We start from the raw sequence: 23,753 nt of genomic DNA on the forward strand, positions 1-23,753 counted from the left end.
TATTCGGACGACGACGACGACGACGACGACGCCAATGTGATAGCAATATACGACGAAAATTTTTTCAAATTTTGCGGTCGTATAAAAACAGGTCCGCAATAAGTGGTGCACAGTTAGTCCCCATTGGAATTCCGATAATCTGACGATATACGGAATTCCTAAAGCGAACAAAAATGTTATCTACTAAACATTCAAGGGCATATATAGTATCAAAGCATGTCCAATTGACATAGTTTTTTTGTTTATTGCTACTAAAAAATGACCTAAAAGAGTTTGAACATATATATACACATTCTGATTTTTTAAATGCCCATTTAATTAGGTGTGTGAATTTTTTCTTAATGAGAATGTGAGGCAATGTGGTATACAGGGTAGAAAAATCTAAACTTTGAACAGATTCAAAATCACCAATATAAGCATGCAATTTATCAAGTACTTCCAACGAGTTCTTGACACTCCAAAAGTAATTAATTCAACTATTTTAGATGGCCTTATTTGAAAAATTTATTATCAGGTTTTTAATGGTACCAAGTTCGCTGGTAAGAAGAATAGACAATTTAGTAGTGGAACAATGGCTGGAAGACGAAATAAATCTATATTTGTAAGATGTTTTGTGTAGCTTCGGAAGCCAATACATAGTTGGGACTTTCATTGTATTTGGCTTTGCTTGTAAAGCGGTAGCTAAAAGTTTATGTTTGTTACAGATGTCGTTTTCTGAAAATGGAGTCAGTTGGAATGTTGGTGAATTGGTGATTTTTTTTTCAGAACCTCAATGTAAAATTTACGTCAAACAATAATAATATTATTAGCAGCTTTATCGGTCGGACAAAAACAAATTTCTTGGCTAGTTCTTTTAGTTTATGTTTGATACGAGAAATAGGTTTATTGTGGTTATTGTTAATAGTAGTGGAGTGACAGATCAAGAAAAAGGTGCTTATTTTACGACTTTAATGGACCGGCATACCTGCAGGCTGAAAAAGATTTTTTTGCAAAGCCAATACCCTAAGCTAACTTTTTTGCCCGGTCGTAGACATTTCATGCGGTGCAATTTTTTATAAAATGGAAAGAAAAAACACATTTGGATTTATTTTTCAAATTTTAAGATGGGAAAAAAAATATTTTTTTTTACTTTTTTTTTGTCTTTTGACATACGATTTTGCATAATATACAGAGTTTAATTGTTTATTCATGATGTAAAACTAAAATTACTTATTTATTTTTCTAAATCTTGTCCATTTTCACTCAGTTTAGCGAAAGCACACTCTGTATTATTTTAACGAAGTGGTTACAACATTTGTAAATTTAGATTACACTGATAATTTCATGATTTTCCGAATTAAAATGTTTTAAACTTCCTATTGTAAAGTTTAAAAGCCATTCCAAGTCAGTATTTCTTATAAATTAACTTTAATGAGGACTTTTAGCTTTGCATTATAGTTAAATGAATATGATATGGACCTCCTCATTATTATGAGGCTCATTGAAAGATTGTAGAAATGTTTCTAAACTTCCTGTCGACAAACTGCGAAAAGTCCTAGCAATAACAGAATGTAGACTTGCTTTAATCATAAACCTGTTAACCCCATTTCATCTTGCATTGGCATTACAACTACACCATAAGTTTGGCTCTAAAAAAATTATTGAAAATCCCAGCTCTCATGGTTTTTGTGCATCCTATTCTACGTATAAGTACGTAGATATCGGACTAGTTTAGCAAATTTGGAAACAGACAGAATCCAAGACATGTCCTATGTACCTAATGGTATTGATCTATTTAGAAAAGGTGGTCGGAATATACAGGAGGGAGCAGAAAATATTGACTTAAATGCTGAAACAATCGATGGTAAAAATACATTTCACTCCATGGTAGAGTTGTATTTCAGTTCCAAAACGAATCATCGAACGACCACATGAGTTCCATAAAGGTTAAACGGGGAGTAGAAAGGTCTTTGACGTTGAATGATTCGCATACCAATCTTATGGCATGTTTACCTTTTGCTAACAGAACGGTATGGACCTCCTCGTTATTCTAATGTTTATGGGAAGATTGTGTCTTGTTTCATGGAAAACCGAGATATATCTGTCCTGTCTTTGGTATTTTTGCTACTTCTTTCGACACAAAACTTAGATTCGATTCATTTTCTACAGAAAGCACTGAACAAATTGTTCCATTTTGGACCGGTTCTTATAAAAGGCTAAATCTGAAAATTTCATCTGTAGCCTATGCTCCGGGTTATAGATGCCAAGCCTAGCGACATGGCAATAGTATTTACAACTTTGAAACAATGTTCAGATATGTCAAAACGTGCTGGTCAACAATATGCTGTGCAAACATTTGACAATTAATTGTATGCTGTTGCCAAAATGTAAAATGGTCTATGCCAGACGTGTTCGAGGATAATTTTGGTATATGAGGCTAGCTCTCATGGCTCTTTTGTTTAATTTAAAAGCATTTTTCAATTGGTGTAAATCGTTTAATTAATATTGAACCAAATGTATGGAAGGCGTTTTTTTGACTGTCACAATTCATTTGCTGAAACACCCAAAAGAGCTGAAGGTATTGAACAGTTTTTTTGTTCTAATTTTAAAGAACATGTGTTGCCATTGTTTGAAGAATTCAGAATACACTCTTGTAATCTATCACCAAACTTCGCATTTTGAGATATGTTTCTTCGTACAGTTGAGATATTGTTACAGAACATTAGGGCTGAACGGAATGGGTTGTGGCTTTCACATTTGCAAATGCTAGCTGCAATCTTGCGATTCTTTTTCTTTACCAATCGTACGAGCTATGCTAGGTGGACACCAGCCTACATATTGGATATGTTGAATCCGTCTGAAACGGTAAAATCTGTCTTTATGTCAGGTGAGTTTTCAATCAGACATAAACATGGAGCCTTAGTGTCTGAGTGATATGGCTACAGATAAACTATTATTAAAGATTCTAATTCTAAAGATTTTAGAGGCATCATAGGACTGACAAGGAAAAAACCGCTGGTCTTCGATGGATGCATATAAGTCACATCCTTGCGCATTTTAGTTCTGAAATGAGATCAAGATCGGGATTAGCCACAGATGCAGAAATTGAACACGAAGAAAACAAGCCAACGGCAATGACATGAGACAAGAAGAATGTCTCTGATTTGATAGGGTATCTGCATTCAAATATGACCGATCCATTTAACGTTGCCAATCATCCGTAGCCATTGATAAATATTTCTACAGAAGTGAAAGCCTCAATAAATGTTCAGGATTCTTTTCTTCAATCTCTTGAACGTGGCATTTAGATGGTTAAATCTTCTGTGGAAGGCTGCTCTAATGAGTATGAAACCCATGGATTCTACAGTCCTATGTCGTGTGGTCTCTCAATACTTTCCATGATACGATTAAGACCTCAAAACTCAGGTGTAAATCAGGTGACTTTGTTAAGGCATATATAAACCCAGTAAAATTAGTTCGTCGTGCTTTAGTTCTTGCTAATGTTCGTGAAAATGTGACTGTAGTCAGGATATTGGTATATCCTATAAGTCCCATACCTTCAGCTCTGTTCCATGATGATGGTACCATGTGGAAATGTTGTAAATCTGATAAAATTCACCTCCTTGAAGAGGAAATTTGCTCTTCTTTCAATCTTCCAAATTATGACAATATTTATCAAAGGTACCAGGCTTATAATTAATACGCCAGACGCGCAGTTCGTCTACATAAGACTCATCAGTGACACTCAGATCAAAATATTCAGAAAGCCAAACAAGTATAAAGTTGAAGAGCATATATTGAGGACAATAATTTCAAAAAGTTGTGCCAAATACGGCTTAAGTAGTCTATGCCTGGGATAAGAAAATCCTTAGCATTTCCAATAATTAATACTTTTGCAAACGGTAAATTATACAAATGACCATATAATTGATATTAATGTCAACACCGAAGTGCTGAATACTGGGCTGGTGATACCGTCTTCCGATAAATTTTCAAACGGGAGATCAGAAATCGCCGTTAACATTGGAAGTGCATTTATCGCCTCATTGTATGACCCGAAGAGAAAGTTCAGGTATCTTCATGATGATCTAAACAAGCTAAGGTTGGAGTTTGCCGCCACAAAGGATGTCAGTCTTGTGAAAATTTCCCCATGTATGCGAAAACACGTTTATACAGCACATCCCACGTGCAATGCTTCTAACACAAGTTTGGATTAACTCTCATATTGCTTAACCAGTGCCCATACTTTCCAAAGACTAGTTGGTAAGAGGGTAAAAACGGTTTGCACTTGGTTTTCTTTGAGGGACCTATGTCAGTAGATTTCTTTCAAGACCTTGTTTGTACGTTTACGGACAAGGGAAAACAGCTTGCAACAACAACTGTGAATGCAACCAACAGAAATCCGAGTATACCAATATTTTTTCATGTGAAAGGTTTGATTGTTGTAGAAATTATTTAACCCACCGAGCAATATTGGAAGAAGACGACAATGAAAACGATGACTGATGTCAAGTTTTCGAAAGTTGATATGCCCTTTGTTTGTTAAAATAGCCCATAAAACCACTCATCTAAGGGGTCCGTGTGCGCTTTTGTAAGGCAAAGGCACATAAAACCTAAAAAGTTCATAGAGCTAGAATATACGCTGAAACTTTAGTCCATCATTAAACTCATTTGATTTAATTTCCTTGTGAAATATTTGTGACTGGCAATACATATACATCAAAGCAAAAACCAAATTGACTTCGATTCTTTTTATAAAAGCCGTAAAATTCAGAAATATATCTTCAGAAGTACATACGATGTAAAAAAAAATTGAGAGTCGGTGGTTCCATCTTCTTTTTTCTTATTGTTGCTAGTCTGATTTCCCTTTAAAATGTGCATTTGGTGGTTTCATTATTTTCAAATTAAGTTGAAAACGAAGTGTCACAGTTTATTTCATTATGAATTTATTGTTTAATAACAATTCAAATATTATTTGGAGACTTTTTATGACCTCTTGTGAAATAAATTGACAATAGTGAAAAACTCAATCACTAACCTTTGACTTTATTTTACAAAAAATTGCACCATATTTCAATTCTACGACCAGGCAAAAATTAAAGAATAAACATTTCTCTTTCCAAAAAGTCATAATTTAGCCTGCAGGTAGGGTGGTCCATTAAAGTTGAAAAATTGTTGGCTTGGTCACTCCACTATAGTAAAATGTTATTTAAAAATGTTGAATACGTATATCAACTATCTTCATTACTGAATTAAAAAAAGAGTCCAAAGATTTTTTGTCAGCTTTTTCCCGTTTTATCCATTTCATACAGTAAGTATGGAGTGAGTCGTGGATGATATTACTACACTCATTCCAATTAATAGTTGACGGGGGACGATATTTAGGTCCTTTACTGAGGAATAATTTTAACTCTCGGTCTTGAACGATGTTAAGATCTCCTGTTATAACATGGAAAATGGGTCCATAAATATATTCGGAGGTACTACAATTACATGAAGTAGGTGTATTTTCACTGATATTAACATCTTTACACAATTGACTATAATTAAACACAAATTTCCGGGTAGATTTCTTGTAAATGTAACAAATAAGAGGTAGCTCAGTATTGTCAAAATATCCAGGAATTTGTTCTTTTACAGAATGGTCGTTAAATATACCGGCAATATTTATAAAATCAAAACCTTTATTGACATAATTTATTTTAATAAAATGTTTTTTTATGATCTTCAGGGCGATCAATTTTGGGAAATAGTTTAGAATAACAATATGCCATAATAATTTGAACAGTTTCATACTTAGGACTGCTATATAAAATTGTGTTGCAATCCTCCAAAATTTTATTTAACTTATTAACCGGTAATGAACAGAGTTTTGTTTTTTTTTTTTGAAATAGAAATTAGGTCCGAAATATTGGTATGATTGGTCCGAAATTTTCTTTGATTGCGATTTGTTCTACGACCGTGAGAACGGTTTTTACGAACACTTTTAGAAACTATATCTAAAATGTTAACGGAATCGGTTTTAGATATATTACCAATTCCCATGATATTATCATTTAGACCGAGAGGGTAGACTGTCTATAATTTTTTAATCCAATTTAATTCAATTATTTTCCGTGATCGTACAAACTTTGAATGAGATTCACCAGGCTGCTTATTTTCTACTTCTAAAGGTTGAACTGCTAAATATTTAAAAGGATGGTTGTGCTTCTTAAGGTGTTGGTAAATGATACTTTTGAATTTATTGGGTCTTTTAAAACGAAACAGATGTTCTTGAGTGCGTTTAGATAAATATCGTCCAGTTTCTCCTACGTACTTTATACCACATCCCGGTTTGTTTCATGTGAGTAAATAAATAATACTGTTTGTTTTTCAAGTTATTCAAAGAAAATGTGCGACCATTAAACGTAGACCTTACCGTATTGTTGGTGGAAAGACGGGGACATGTAAGTCATTTTGTGGCATGACACTTATCGATAGAAGGGTAACCACGATTTTTATTGTTAAAAATGTTAACGATGGTAGTATTTTTAGATAACCGATTTTGAAGATTGAGATACCCTTTTAACAATGCTTTTGAATTACCTCCCCTACACTGCTTTGAAATTGTCTTAATTGTCCATTGACCAGACAAAAACTAGTTGTTCCCCTTTTTTTTTTGCCCCTAACTCCTAAACTATTTGGACCATAACCCCCAAAATCAATACTAACTATCCCTTCCTGATATGGAAACTTGTGGTATAATTTCAGAGAAATTCATTCACTTAAACACAAATTATTGTTTGAAAACTACAAAAATGCTTATTTTGGGCCCATTTTTTTTGGCCCCTAATTGATTTGGCCCGACGACATGATAGCACTAATCGAAGCAAAAAAAATTGCGGTCGTATAAAAACTACAAAATTTAGTGGCAGCAACAATGGGTTGTTCGGTAATTCTGAAAATTTCAGGGCTGATACATCTTGACCTTTTGAACATTTTTACCCGCATTTCAGATTTGCTCTAAATGCTTTAGCTTCTGAGATAAGCCAAAAACTGCATTTGACCCCTATGTTCTATTTTTAACCATGGCGGCCATGTCTGTTAATGGATCAAAAATTTGGATACATTTCATAAACTAGATTCCTAAAGGAACATTCATTTAAAGTTAAAAAGTATTAGGCACAACAGTTTCAAAAGTGAAAATTTTTAAATGTTAGCAAACTTGTAGAACAAATTGTGTAAAATTGTCTTTAAAGGGCAATAACTCCTTAATGATACTTTGCTACTTTAGATCTTGTGTTTGAACTTTTGCCCGATTTTCGGAATCCTCTGCTTTTATCCATGTATTGATATAAAAAAAGTTGCCGCCTAATCCCTTCTTTTGTTTTCATAATCTAATTACATATAGTTTAACAAGCCATATTTGAAAATCTTATAAATTCCTTGTTATTTTTTCATAGTTTTTGAAACAAAAATATGGCCATTGCTAAAACTATGAAAAATCTAGAGAAAACCATTCCCCGCCAAATTTTCAATGGCTTATATTTCGAAAACAAGCACACAGACCCTCCAATGTTTACTACTTTTTTGGTTCCTTTATTCATAAACTATCATTTTACTCTTTAAAAAAGTTTGTTATTTTGAAACAGAGTAGCAAACATCCTTCAAGGATCAATTGACAATTTTGGTCATATAAATTTTTTTTGTAGATCTTACTTTGCTGAATATTATTGCTATTTACAGTTTATATCTATCTATAATAATATTCAAGATAATAATATTTTTAGCAATTGCGGCCATGTTTGTCGATGGATCAAAACTTCGGATACAATTTATCATGTTTATATACCTAAGGAACATTTAGTTAAAGTTTGAAGGTATTTGACCCAGTAGTTTCAGAGGAGAAGATTTTTTAAAATAGTTTGCGAAGACAGACGACGACGATGACGACAGACGACGGACGCCAAGTGATGGCATAAGCTCACAAGGGCCCCTATGAGCTAAAAAAGTAATTAATAAACCATATGCTACACAGGGCGCAGCTTTATACGACCGCAGAGGTTGAACCCTGAACGGTTTGGGCAAGTATGGACACAACATTCAAGCTGGATTCAGCTCTAAATTTGGATTGTGATTAAATAGTTGACACAGCATAGGTTTCTGACACAAAATGAATGTAGTCTAATGAACTTAAACAAAATTTTTTGCCTTAGAGCAATTCACTATGCTGTTGAATATTAATCCTCTCAAAAAAATGTTTGAAGAAATTTTCTTTTTATTTATGAAATCTGAAATGAGAAAAATTGAACTGCTCCCCACCCAATTTTTTTTTCACATCCCCCTTTCCCTTATTCCAAAACTGATCTCAATTCAAATTTCTAATGGAGTTTGCAATAATAACTACTTATTTAAATACATCATAAAATATTAAAATGTAAAAAAAGTGCTTGTAATCACTGAATGGTAAAGATTGTTTTGATTTATTAGTTGGTAGTAAAAGTGAATATACATTATATATTGTATATAACAATGATTTAAGTTGATTCAACTACTTTATGGACAAAGAAAGATAACTCAAATTGTTCACAAAAACTGAGCAACTGAAAAGTTCTTGCTATTGCACAATATTGCGCAATTAGATATTTCTTGCTATTGCGCAATACTGTGCAATTGAAGATTTTTTGCTATTGCACAATACTGTGCAATTGAAGATTTCTTGCTATTGCCCAATACTGAGCAATTGAATATTTCTGGCAATTGCACAATACTGTGCAATTGAAGATTACTTGCTATTGCGGAATACTGTGAAGTTGAAAATTTCTTGCTATCGCACAATACTTAATATAATAATTTTGGACCCCGATTTGGACCAACTTGGCCCATAATCAAAAATCTAAGTACATGTTTAGATTCAGCATATCAAAGAACCCCAAGAATTCAATTTTTGTTAAAATCAAGCTAAGTTTAATTTTGGACCCTTTGGACCTTAATGTAGACCAATTTGAAAACAGTACCAAAAATTAAGAATCTGAATACACGGTTAGATTTGGCATATCAAAGAACCCCAATAATTCATTTTTGATGAAATCAAACACAGTTTAATTTTGGACCCTTTTGGCCCCTAATTCGTTGGGACCAAAACTCCTAAAATCATCCAAACCTGCCTTTTGTGGTCCTAAACCTTGTGTTAAAATTTCATAGATTTCTATTTACTTATACTAAAGTTATTGTGCAAAAACCAAGAAAAATGCTTATTTGGGACCTGTTTTTGGCCCCTAATTCCTAAACTGTTGGGACTTAAACTCCCAAAATCAATCCCAACCTTCCTTCTGTGGTCATAGACGTTATGTTAAAATTTCATAGATTTCTGTTTACTTATACTAAAGTTATTGTGCGAAAATCAAGAAAAATGCTTATTTAGGCCCTTTTTGGCCCCCAATTCCTTAACTGTTGGGACCAAAACACCCAAAATCAATCCCAACCTTCCTTTTATGGTCATAAACCTTGTTTTTAAATTTCATAGATTTCAATTTACTTTTACTAAAGTTAGAGTGCGTAAACAAAATGTCATCGGACGATGACGATGAGGACGACGACAGACGACGACGCCAACGTGATACCAATATACGACCAAACTATTTTCAATTTTTGCGGTCGTATAAAAATTGTATCAACATCGATAATCACTGACTACTTATTAATGATTGTTTTACGAATATTTTATGATGAGAAACAAAACATTTTACATTCTAACCTAAGCCTTTACCTATTACTACTAGCCAAGCACTCTGATAATCTCTACCAAGTGGATTAGAAACCAAACAAGTATACCATCCAGCATTGTCTTTAGTTACATTCTTTATTATCAGTATTTCTGGTTGACTTACGGATATATTCTAAAAATGGATTGCTTAAAATTCAAATGAAACACATAAACAGCATAAGAAAATATTTTGTTAACAAAAGCTTTTTAAAACAAAGAATGAGATTTTGTCATAACCGTCATAATCCTAAGAGCTATAAGCCTAAGGAATATATAGAAAAAAACAATGTTTTGAAAATGTTATTAGTTATTAATTATTCAATAGCTGTTTCATACATTATAACAGTTTTGCTGAAACCACTCTGCCAAACTTAAGTCTTAATACATTCACTGTGTGATAACACTTTAACCATTCAAATCATTTATAAACATAAATAAAGAGTCAAAAAATCATGTTTTTGATCCTGTATTTACATATAAGTATTTTTTTTAGTTTACAAGCCATAATTACGATTATAATGAAAAAAGTATTTCAAATACATATTATATTAGAAACATTAAAAGGTCAAATAAAAAAAGTTATTAAGACGAAAAATTATCAAGAAACTAAAAAAGTAAATTAACAATTTAAATACACTAGACAATGATTAAAATCACATTCTTTTCTTAAGTCATTTGGGATCAGTCATGCATGTAATTTTTCTATTTTTTTTGTTATATATTTTCGGATCTCTTTGAGCACCAATTTTTCCCGATTAATGAAAAAAAAGCCTTAGGCATAATTTTTTTTTTATATATTTCCTAATGAAGATAGATTTTCAAAAATCAGTAATTTACAGAATGCTGCCGCTTTTTTTCTATTTTTTTTATATAAAAACCAGAAATTGTGGGACCAGCAAATCAGACAGTATCCAACAAGATATTTAAAATTCTAAAACAGCTTGCAAAAATGAAAATTTTAAAATGCCTTATGAATCTTTTTATTTCATCTTATTAATATTTACCTGTATAATGTTGACATATGGCTGACCTTCATCGTCTCTATAGGAACCATTGACTGTATAGTGTTGTAACCATTGTGTATGGTGCTGTAGGTCATTTCTCAACACTTTACATTCAAACCTAGCATCACTCCCGGCTTGGACTGTCTGATTTGTTGGCCCCACGATAACTGGTTTTGTTATTCTGCTCACTGTAAATATATACATATATCTATAAACATAGTTCATTAAGGAAATTAATTTCCTAAAATAACACTCACTGTGCATAAGTAATAATAAAAAATCACAATCATTAAAACGATTTTTTTTGGAAAACATGCTTATTCACACAATGATTCATGAAATATCTTTAATATGTGATGTGAAACTATTTATTTTCGTTGGCATCAATGTTGGTGATTGGAGAAATAAAATCCATTTTGAGGACACCTAAACTTGTGATTTTATTATTTGCTTCTATTAAAGAGCCCAAAAAATTGATTTTCTTTAGAGTAAAAAAACTGTTTTAAATTCCTAGTTTTCCCCTATCCACAATTCCAAGAAAATTTGTATCTCATTAATATAAATGCAGCCACAGTATATTTTTCAGTCTCTCATTAAAAAACACTTTTATTCCTTTTATTGAAAAGAACCTCAATTTAATTTAGGTATTAAGACACATAATGTCTATACCAGATTGGAAAGTAACTGCAACGAATAAACCAAATCATGCTTTAATATTTTTCAATTTCTATAAATCTAAAGAAAATATCGGATGAAAAGAAAAATTTTGCAATCTTTTTTTTTTTAAATTTCTATTTAACACTAAATGTTTGAGTTTAATTGACTTTTAAATCGACACCATCAGCATTTATAGTTATCATCAAAGAGGGGGGATAGGACCTTTATCGGGACTCCGGGTCGGGTGTTTTAAAGCTTGGAATTTTGGGATTGACCCTTTTGGAATCCGAGAATTTTTTTTCGAATTTCGGGATGTCCGGATTTAATTTTTATTAAATTCGGGACCTCGGGATTTCGTTGTTTTAAAGCCCGGGATTTTAAGATCAGGACCCCTAGCCCTACAACCCCTCATCAAATGTCTCAATCAAAAACATCTGATGTAGAGTGGAGGTTATCAAGCTATATATTAGATATACCCTATGTATCAAAATAATTGGCTATCAATTACTCCTGTTACTTCAATAATCAATAAACTTCAGCAAAATTACTTTCATTTCCCCAATTTAAAATTAAACTATGTAAATAAATAACTTTTGATAATGAGCAAAACCTTACATAAATCCAGATGCTCTGCAGGGCGCAGCTTTATACGACCGCCGAGGTCGAACCCTGAACGGTTGGGGCTAGTATGAACACAACATTCAAACTGCATACAGCTCTGAATTTGGATTGTGATTAAATAGTTGACACATCATAGTTTTCTGACACAGAATGAATGTGGTCTAAGGAACTTAAAATATTTTTTTTGCTTTTGAGCAATTCACTATGCTGTTGAATATTAATCCTTTGATATTTGAAGACATTTTCTTTTTCATTTCTGAAATCTGAAATAAGAAAAATTGAACCCCACCAATTCCCCCTCCCCTTTCCCTTATTCCAAAAATGATCTCAATTCAAATTTCTAAAGGAGTTTGCAACAATAACTACTCATTTAAATACATCTTAAAATATAAAATGTCATACAGTCATGATTTAAGTTGATTTAACTACTATTCTTGACAAAGAAAGATAACTCCAATGCAACATTGTATATTGGCAAATTTCCAATGAAGTTCATTAAACTAAAGTTTTTTTGGCAAATTTCCAATAAACATTATTTAAGAGCAGTATAGGTGAGATATTAAAATGGGTTTCAATTACCAATCTTACACTGCTTTTAAATTTTGTTTTGTACTTAAGTATTTGTCCATTAACCTGGAAACACTTTCCACCCTTTTTTTGCACCTTATTCCTTAACGATTTGAGCCATAACTCCCAAAGACAATTCTTACCATCTCTTTGTGGTATTCCAATATCCAAAATCTAAATACATGGTTAGATTCATCATATCAAAGAAACCCAAGAATTCAATTTTTCATGAAATCAAATAAAGTTCAATTTTGGACCCTTTAGACCTCAATGTGGACCAATTTGATAACAGGTCCAAAATATTAAAAATCCTAATACATGGTTAGATTCAGCATATTAAAGAACCCCATATATTGAGTTTTTGTTGAAATCAAACTAAGTTTAATTTTGGACCCTTTGGACCTTAATGTAGACCATTTTGAAAACAGGACCAAAAATTAAGAATCTAAAAACACGGTTAGATTTGGCATATCAAAGAACCCCAATAATTCATTTTTTGATGGAAACCATACAAAGTTTAATTTTGGACCCTTTGGGCCCCTTATTCCTAAACTGTTGGGACCAAAACTCCCAAAATCAAACCCAACCTTCCTTTTGTGGTCATAAACCTTGTGTTAAAATTTCATAGAATTCTTTTTACTTATACTAAAGTGTGCAAAAAACCAAATGTCTTCGGACGAGGACGAGGACGACGACAGACGACGACAACGCCAACGTCATACCAATATACGACCAAAAAATTTTCAATTTTTTCGCGGTCGTATAAAAATTAGATTTTCTTTGAATTGAAATATTGGTTTAAATTTCGGTATATCAAAGAACCCCAATAGTTCAATTTTTGATGAAATCAAACAAAGTTTAATATTAGACCCTTTTGGCCCCCAATTCGTTGGGACCAAAACTTCCAAAATCAACCCAAACCTTTCTTTTGTGGTCATAAACCTTGTGTTAAAATTTCATCGATTTCTATTTACTTATACTAAAGTTATTGTGCAAAAACCCAGAAAAATACTTATTTTGGGACCTGTGTTTGGCCCCTAATTCATAAACTGTTGGGACTTAAACTCCCAAAATCAATCCCAACCTTCCTTTTGTGGCCATAGACGTTATGTTAAAATTTCATAGATTTCTATCTACTTATAGTAAAGTTATTGTGCAAAAACAAAGAAACATGCTTATTTGGGCCCTTTTTGGCCCCTAATTCCTAAACTGTTGGGACCAAAACACCCCAAAACAATCCCAACCTTTCTTATATGGTCATAAACCTTGTGTTTGAATTTCATGGATTTCTATTGCGAAAACCAAATGTCTTCGGACGACGACGACGACGACGACGACGACGACGCCAACGTCATACCAATATACGGCCAAAAAATTTTCAATTTTTTTGAGGTCGTATAAAAATTAGATTTTCTTTGAATTGAATCATTTTTTTTTCTCTCACATTTTCAAGAAAACTCATACTTTGACTTATATCAACATATCGACAGTTTTTAGTCTCTCATTTCAAACATTTGAATAACTTTACTGAAAGAAAATTCAATTTTGATTTAAGTATTAGAACACATAAGAACAATACCAAATTAAAAACTGCAACAAACACGCTTAAATATTCTTGCAACATTAAATCTCACAAAACTATAAGGGGGGGGGGGGGATGTAAAGAAAAATTCTGCAAATCCTTTTTTTTTATTTCTATTTAACACTGTTTTAGTAATTGGCTTTTAAATTGACACCATCAGCATCTCTGGTTATCATATGTCTCAATCAAACACATCTGATGAAGATTCGAAGGTTATCAAGCTATATATTAGATACCCTATATATCAAAATAAATAATTGGCTATTAATTTCTACAGTAACTTCTATAATCAATAAATCCCAACAAAATTACTTTCATTTCCCTCAATTTAAAAATAATCTATGTGTAACTTTTAAACAATGTGCAAAACCTAACATAAGGAAATAATTAAAACTGTTCAGATAACTGCTGTGGATTTCTGAATTGAATTACATTATTAAATGGAAAATAAACCCTCCCCCTCCCTATGAAGTTACATATGGTTTTTACAATTTTGAGTCCTATTTCTGAGGTTGTCATGCCATTGTATTGTCTTTTTCCATTTTGTTTATCTGAGCAGTCTAGTATTGTTTTTGTGTCTGCAGACTAATTGAAAATAATCATGATAATTGTTTTACTACATTACTATCCAAACCAAAATCGCACATTACTAAAAATCTTCATTCCAGTAAATATTGGTATTCTTTTTTCACTTAATGAATTAATCTTTATAAATGTTCACATACTTAGAACTTCAAGTTTGTAGGTGAAATTCAGTTTTCCAAGGTCATTCTCAACAACACATGTATAGTTGCCTGCATCCGATTTCAGAAGTCTATCAATCTTTAGTTGGTATTCTCGAACATTGTACTGAAAAATAAAGAAACTTATTCCTAATGTGTTAAAAACAAATAATTGGCTTGTTTCATCAAAAAGCTTCTTGAAGGAGTATTTTACTGATATATAACAGTGGCGGATCCAGAACTTTTCCTAAGGGGGGGGGAGGGGCCGCTGACTGACCTAAAGGGGGGGGGGGGGTGCTCCAGTCATGCTTCAATGATTCCCTATATAATCAACCAAATTTTTCCAACGAAAAGGGGGGGCGGGCCCCCCAGGGCCCCCTGGATCCGTCTATGTACAAACATATTTATTTCAACCCACTTTTAGTTATAGATTTTAACAAAGGTATAAATATGTGCTGGTTTTCCATCTTTAAAAAGATCAACAATTGGTCTTCATGTTCGTCTTCATTTGTAGCCACACCTTTTCAATAATTTATTTAAATTAATTCCTATATTTCACAAGCTTCGCATCTGGTTTCATCTGAATATTAATTTGAATTTAAAAATATAAAAATTAAAAAAAAAAAAAACTTGTTAGAAAGGAAATGTGATCTGCCCCTCATTGAATCCCCCCTATTAAACAAATTAAAGCCACATTTACTTAGTTACTCCTAAGAAGAATGCACTATGTAGAAGATTAAGAACTATGACGGAGCGGATTTTAATACATCTTTCAGTACTGCCATATGGCTTGAATACAAATGTTTATATGTGGATCCAACATTGTTTATAAATCATGCCCCTCTTCGCTCTAGTCATCACTTTTTTCAATTTATAATTTCTTGTATCATATCAAAGGAATTCTAAAGAGCAGGCTCATCAGACAGGAATGTGTCTGGTAGAAACATATAAAGGCAGGCTGTTACTGTTTAAAATTTGTGAAAAGCGTCAACTGTAATGAACAATGTTGTTACTCACGCTTCGCTTGTGGCAAAGTTTGATTTGTACAAGATAAATACGAATTAATATCAACCATTTGTTTTTGCCAAAGGGTTTTATAATGTTTTATTTTTTTAATTGCAACACAGTATTCCATAGCAAACTGATCAACAATAAATGTAAAATGTACTTCTCTTCTCATATAGAGACTAGATCTAACTACTGCACTGTATATAAGAAGTGATATTAATCCCTTTCTATATTCTAAAACCAAATAAAATATTGTTGACTACCCGTCCTCCTGTGACACCAGGGTCAATGAACTGTTTGTCTTTGAACCATTTAATTGTAGGTTTTGGTTTTCCACAAGCAACACATTTAATTTCCACAGGAGACAGTTCTGGTCTGGCAATCCACTCGCCATTGGTTCTATATTTAAAAATTGGTGGACCTGTAATACAAAGACTGGTTAGAACTTATTCAAGGACTATAGTTTCTAAAGGCTGTTCTCGTTAATATTTACATGCTTTGAGGACTGCCAGTGCAGCTTTCATTGAGGTTTTAGTAAATTAGTTTATACCAATGTTTTAATTGCCCATACACACCCATGTTAATTTAGGAAAAAAAGGAATTCAATACTTCTTTTTTTTCCCAAGCTAAATTACAGTACACAATATAATTTTTTTAATCATGAGATATCTCCCTTTCTCTATTGAGCGTAAAATATTACAAACTTAGTATAAAGCACACACCAGTTGCATTTTCATTTGAAATGAAAATCTACTGTAATTTAGCAAAAAAAAAAAAAAAAAAACATTTCTAGGCTTAAAATGTTTATTATCTTTTTATCTGTGTTTTTTCGTAAAAATCTCCATTTACATGTTCATAAATTAAAAGTTCAGATGATCGAGAGCTTTTATAATAATAAGAATATTGTCAAACGTGGAAAACATGAAATAATTTTATTTTGTTGGATACTTAATAAATCTGCTCAATGTGGTTTCTATACCATTGCTAATCCCTTTTCAAATGCTACAAATTTGATGTAATAGAGAAATTTGGATTAGTCAGAAGCCACAGACCCATATGGTTCCAATCATAACCAATTAAAAATCCATTACCAAGTCAAAAGATGACATATTCCAAAAACTTGTCATTCTTGTTTACCATGATTACTTCATCTAATGTCACCGCAATTTTTTTTTTACTTTTCTGATGTTTTTCCTTTCCATCTCTTTCTCTCTAATTCTTAAGCAGACAAAGATGAGACTATAAATGCTAAAGACGAAAGTGATTGTAAATCTGATTTATCTTTCTCTGCAGGAAACCTTTATACATCAATCAACATGGCTATATTCAATTTGTAATTTATTAAGCAGAATTTATAAGAAAATAGAATTAACATATGATTTTGGGTCAAAGGTCTTTAAAAAGGGTCATGTGTTTGTTCAAACAGCAGGAAGCAGACTGGCATATCCTGTATATTACAGACAAGTGGCTGATCAGGTGAAAAATATGTTGCCAAACAAATCTATATTGTACTTAAAATATAAATTGTAACCTAGATATTAATAACTATTAGCGAATTACAAAAAGCTTAACCTTTTAAATCATTTTTAAAACCCCATTTATAGTAATTTGAATATTCATAGCTTATTTATTCGGATTTGATAGGTTGTGTAACTTGTAAATTTGCATGGAGATACTACTAAAGCTGAAAGCACTTTTAAATCTTGAAATATGGCTATGACTTGAATTTTTCGAAAAACTAAGGGTTTTCTTATCCCAGTCACAGATTACCTTAGCCGTATTTGTTATAACTTTTTGGAATTTTCGATCCTCAATGCTCTTCAACTTTGTGATCTTTTGGTTTTTTAGATATTTTGATATGAGCGTCACTGATGAGTCTTATGTAGACGAAATGCGCGTCTGGCGTACTAAATTATAATCTTGATACCTTTGATAACTATTTACACCACTGGGTAGATGCAACTGCTGGTGGACGTTTCGTCCAAGAGGGTATCATCATCCAGGTAGTCAACACTTCGGTGATGACATGAATATCAATAATGTGGTCATTTTGATCAATTTTCTGTTTAAAAAACTTTGAATTTTTTCGAAAAACTAAGGATTTTCTTATCCCAGGCACAGATTACCTTAGCCGTATTTGGTATAACTTTTTGGAATTTTCGATCCTCAATGCTCTTCAACTTTGTGATTGTTTGGCTTTTTAGATATTTTGATACGAGCGTCACTGATGAGTCTTATGTAGACGAAATGCGCGTCTGGCGTACTAAATTATAATCCTGGTACCTTTGATAACTATTGATATCTAAATTGTAAAATGTACCAAGCATTTAGTTTCATAGAATAAAAGCACCTTGAAACAATCTGTTAAAACAAATAAATCCAGAATTTTACATAAATAAAAAAATAAATCCATGATTTTATGCTCAACTGATTCTACTTTGATCAAATAAATTAAAAAACAAATAAATACTTATTCAAAGATCTAAGGTTTCAAGTACAAATTGAATAGGAGTGTAATTTCCCCTTTAAATCCCTTGAATTATATAACTTCACTGGAATTCCTGCCAAACCTCTATACTTATCACAAAAGAAAGGAAGTGACTTTCATAAAAGTCTCTGTGATATTTACTCTTCAAACACTCTTATCTGATGTCAAACTGGGCACCTGCTATATAATTGATCCAAAAGGGACTTAACAAGTTTGTCACACTAACCAATGAGATTATATGAGAAGGAGAGTGAACACTCTGTTTGATACAAAATTAGCATCCCCAGGATAGCAATTCCATCAGAGAAAAATGATAAAAATATAAAGAAACCGACATGTTTATCACGCACGTGACATGGCCCTCTGATGTACCGGGCTGTTACCGCGAGCAGTTCGGGCAATTAGATAAATTGCATATGTCACGTGATTGTTATCAGTGACTAGATCATTAAAGTTCAGGTGTAATTTTGGTAACCATGCAGTGTACAGGTGTTTATGATATCGAAAAAGATTTGACGCGCAATTTCAAAATCAATCGTCTGTCTACGGTGAAAAAAGATGAAGAAATGACAAAGTTATGAGGGTTTAAAGGAAAGTTAGTGTGGGATTTTTATTGTCGAGCCTGCAACTTTTGTTGCAGAAAGCTCGACATAGGGATAGTGATCCGGCGGCGGCGGTGTTAGCTAACTTCTTAAAAGCTTTATATTTTAGAAGGTGGAAGACCTGGATGCTTCATACTTTGTATATAGATGCCTCATGTTACGAAGTTTCCGTCAGTCACATGTCCAATGTCCTTGACCTCATTTTCATGGTTCAGTGACCACTTGAAAAAAAAGTTCAAATTTTTTGTAATGTTGAATTCTCTCTTATTATAAGTAATAAGATAACTATATTTGATATGTGTGTACCTTGCAAGGTCCTCATGTCTGTCAGACAGTTTTCACTTGACCTCGACCTCATTTCATGGATCAGTGAACAAGGTTAAGTTTTGGTGGTCAAGTCCATATCTCAGATACTATAAGCAATAGGGCTAGTATATTCGGTGTATGGAAGGACTGTAAGGTGTACATGTCCAACTGGCAGGTGTCATCTGACCTTGACCTCATTTTCATGGTTCAGTGGTTATAGTTAAATTTTTGTGTTTTGGTCTGGTTTTTTCATACTATATGCAATAGGTCTACTATATTTGTTATATGGAATGATTGTAAGGTGTACATGTCTAGCGGGCAGATGTCATGCGACCTTGACCTCATTTTCATGGTTCAGTGGTTATAGTTAAATTTTTGTGTTTTGGTCTGTTTTTTTTCATACTATATGCAATAGGTCTACTATATTTGTTGTATGGAATGATTGTAAGGTGTACATGTCTAGCGGGCAGATGTCATGTGACCTTGACCTCATTTTCATGGTTCAATGGTCAAAGTTAAGTTTTTGAGTTTTCGGTCTTTTTATCTAATACTATATGCCATAGGTCAACTATATTTGGTGTATGGAAATATTTTATGATCTTTATGTCAGTAGCGCAGGTTTCTTTTGACCCTGACCTCATTTTCACGGTTCATTGCACAGTGTTAAGTTTTTGTGTTTTTGTCTATTTTTCTTAAACTATAAGTAATAGGTCAACTATATATGTTGTATAGAAGCATTGTTAGCTGTACATGTCTGCCTGGCATGGTTCATCTGACCTTGACCTCATTTTCATGGTTCATTGGTCTTCGTTTAGTTATCTTGGTTAATGTTAAGTTTATGAGACAGTTGTAATAAATCTTTATACTTAGGACTATCTACATAATATCAATGATTAGTATAGAAGGCGAGACATTTCAGCGTGTGCACTCTTGTTCAACACTACATTGCTTTAAACAAAGATTTTCACTTCACCGTTCAATTTCTGTTTATGAGAATTGGCAGGTTATAATCATAGAAAATATACGAATATGTACGGTGACCGGTAACGACTGGAAGGAATATTTGCAACTGAAACATAGAGAAATTTATCGGGAACAACGTAAAAGTGACTATCTGTTGATATTTACATTGACGGCAATGAGACGGATATTCGTTTCATTTCTATTGGTAATAAGTTTACTTTTAACATAAAATTGTAATTTTTAATTACTTAATAAAACATATCACAAAAATTCTTTTTAACATGCCAATAATTGTATATCCGGTCAGTTAATGACACCTCGGTTGTTTCCGTTATTACTCGGGTATGTAATAAGGACAACATTTTTCCTCTGTGACAGAGTCGATCTCAACTTATTAACACCCACTTACAGAAAATTCGGTAACATTTTATGTGTAATTATCGTCTTTCGTCCTCTTTCCTTCTCATATAACCTCCTTGCACTAACCAATTAATTAAATAAACCATAAGGGACATCCAGCCTCTTAAAATATGGATAAGAATGCAAGTTGTTAATTGTTGAGATGTTTGTTTGTTTTTTTTTATCAGAGGTATTTAGCTGTTTGATTGAAGATTGTATTAAGTCCTGACCTGTAGAAAGTTTATGTTATCACACCACGACCATAAGTTAAAACATTTCTGTTCTGTGCTGAGAACAAGAGAGGAAAATGTTTGAAACTAAACATGATATGAAACTTTAACTTGTTTATGCTGAACCTGATGGTCAATTTGTTTGCGAAGAAACAACCAGTAGTCTGAAATTTTCACCATGAAAGAATTATATGGTTCCCTCATTTTCAATTGTTTTTCGTCTTTAATTTTTATCCTTAATTTGTTTTTACCCCTGATGATAATAAGGTCTTGTTTTATTGCCAAGTGAAAACAGCCATTAAAATGTTTTAATCTGTGTGTCCTTTCCCCTTATCAAAAGCGATAACCTTGTGACTGGTATTTAGATACACCATGCAAAGCAAAATCAGATTTTTGTTTCAAGTCTTGTTTTAAAAGCCAAAGATCATTTCAATGCAAATATATCCAAAATAAACTAGAGCATACAACAGCTTGCGTTAATTCAATTCTCATAGTGCCAAAAGTATAGAAACTGGCATACTTTATCGCACACAAATAGTATTTGATTGAAAGCTTAAAATTCAATTTATGTATATCTTTGTAAATCAAAGAACCAAAGGCACTATAGGCAGTTATTTAAAAAAACATAGGCAAACTTGGCAGAAGCAGGTACATATATATTAACTAGATATACTGTTCCCAGGCAGAAGTTAAGACGAATATTGTGGAAAAATTGGTGAAAATATTTATCTCGACTATTTCTCAAGTATTGAATAATGTTTGTACCCTAAAGTTTTCACTATCCAATTCTGCCACTTTCAAAAGTTATGTTCAATTATCTTTTTTAATATTCAATATCTGTGATTATGCACATATTGTACACTGTCCAATGTTAGGGGAGAGTTTTGTGTCAGCTAACATGACAGTTTAACCCGCCACATTCTGTATTTACCTGTCCATATTGAGGACCCAGTAATTTGGTAATTGTTGCTGTACATGTATATCATATCTTTTTTTTTCATAATTGTTTTGTACATAAATCAGGCTGCTTTAGTTTTATTGTTTTACATTTGTAATTTCCTAGTCTTTTAAAGCTTACTATGAAGTATAGGTTTTGCTAATAGTTACAAGATGCATGGAGGAATATTCTTATCAGAATAATAATTTCAATAATGGTGTCCAACAGTGGTGTATGGTTTAATTCCACTATATTCTAGAGTATGAATAAGCCATATTAGCAGTTTAAGTTGCATTAGCTGGTGCATCTATATGCACAATCATCAAATCATGGCTGAAACTATCTGAAGTTAATATCCATGCGCCATTTGGGAAATTTTAATGACTTCATTACAGACATTTTCGGCGATGAAATTATTCTTACAATACTTCACTTACATCTTCACATAAAGCACAGACCATAAAAAGCTATGTTTAACTTTTTAATTAGCCTTTTTTTTAAATGGGGAACATCACTGATTTGGGTGATTCGACGATCATTTACGATAATCTTCCTTATATTTATTGCTTTTCATAACAAAAAGTGTGAAAAAATGACGAATTAATTATAAAGAATCTACTAGACCTACCAGATCAGAGCAATGGCACTTTTTCAAAAATTCCAAGGGGGGACCCAAATCCAGGGTGCTCTCATAAGGCAGCTTAACTGCCTAAAAATAGTTGTACAATGGATTTTTAATACAGTATGTTTTTACACAACATTTAACATTTCTCATTGTTTTTGCTTCAGTAGTAATATTTATGGGACAAATATTCATGGGTTCATGATTTACATTGATTGGTTGTTGGAACTAGTACTTGCACTAAATATATTTATAAGGAGATTGAAATATATCAGTCTGGCCAGGAAGAACTTATATCTTTACTCTCTTTAATTGTAAAAGCCCCTATAGGTGGAAAATAAAAATCTCTATTCAACATAAAAAGTCCTTTTCCCAACAGATCAAATATTTATGAAATAAAAGTAAGAGACCAGCTAACAAGCTTCATTTCAACCAAAATCCATCCATGAAAGAGGAGAAATCTTTTTCTGGAAAAGAGAGCTCTTTTATAACAGTAGTATTTGATCAAATAAGAAATATCATATACTTGTTATAACACAACCATAAAGTCAGCCAGCTAAAACATGGAAAGATGTATAGGCAAAAAATGGTTATAATTTGTGTAAATCTTAATGCAAACTGACAAGTGGAGAAAATAAAAGATTATGACTTATGGCAGGAAATATGACAGTTTAAAAACAATGTTACATTGTAAGTGGAGGGTTATCTTCTTCCCGTCAACATAAATTTACATCTATATACCTATAATGTATATACAGATGGTACTGATTGTGTAAGACAAAGACAAACTACCAGGACTCTATTTACGTAACTACCGCATGTTTGATTGGAGTAATATTTTCAATATTTATAGTGACATAAGTAAGAAGATATAAAATACAGAAAAATCAACAACAAAAAAATCCTCCTTACCATTAAAAGATTTCGTCTTTCCGTACTACATTTTTTTTTAGCTGAGCACTGATTCTAACGTAAGTCTACCTTGACATTATCTTGATCAAGAGCAATTTTTTTCGAATATAAATTTGATAAACAAATTCTGTCCAATATCAAATAATGAGGTACAAAAAAGGAATACAAAACTAAATATTGTTTCTAATTCCAAGAACAATCACATGGCTTTCAGATTCAACATATTAAATAACGAAGACCAGTGGAAGGAGCCAAAACCTTACAGGTCCAAATGATTTATAATCACAGATTAGACCCTCGGTATCTTAGAGAGAAGATGTTCACCATTACAGTGTGGTCTTTTCATCTTGATATGTACAATGCAGTTGTTATACATGTTTATCTTGATTAGTCTAGAGAGCTACTAGTT

The 23,753-nt window shown here is 32.5% G+C and overlaps 1 protein-coding gene across 4 annotated transcripts in view; it reads right to left on the reverse strand.

The window, feature by feature from the left end:
- LOC143072981 (fibroblast growth factor receptor 3-like) overlaps positions 1–23,753 on the reverse strand; it is a 43,679-nt gene that overhangs the window by 13,942 nt on the left and 5,984 nt on the right. For 2 of the 4 annotated variants that reach the window (XM_076248183.1, XM_076248181.1), the window contains exons 6-9: positions 16,149–16,306; positions 14,881–15,004; positions 10,729–10,916; positions 9,728–9,857 (exon numbers count right to left, since the gene is read on the reverse strand). In XM_076248183.1, the coding sequence (XP_076104298.1) occupies positions 9,728–9,857; positions 10,729–10,916; positions 14,881–15,004; positions 16,149–16,306 (600 nt within the window). Of the gene's footprint in view, positions 1–9,715; positions 9,858–10,728; positions 10,917–14,880; positions 15,005–16,148; positions 16,307–23,753 lie in introns of all 4 variants that reach the window. The other 2 variants (XM_076248182.1, XM_076248180.1) reach the window with 1 other exon arrangement.

The sequence above is a fragment of the Mytilus galloprovincialis genome, chromosome 4 (genome assembly GCF_965363235.1).
Source record: "Mytilus galloprovincialis chromosome 4, xbMytGall1.hap1.1, whole genome shotgun sequence".
Lineage (NCBI taxonomy): Eukaryota > Metazoa > Mollusca > Bivalvia > Mytilida > Mytilidae > Mytilus > Mytilus galloprovincialis.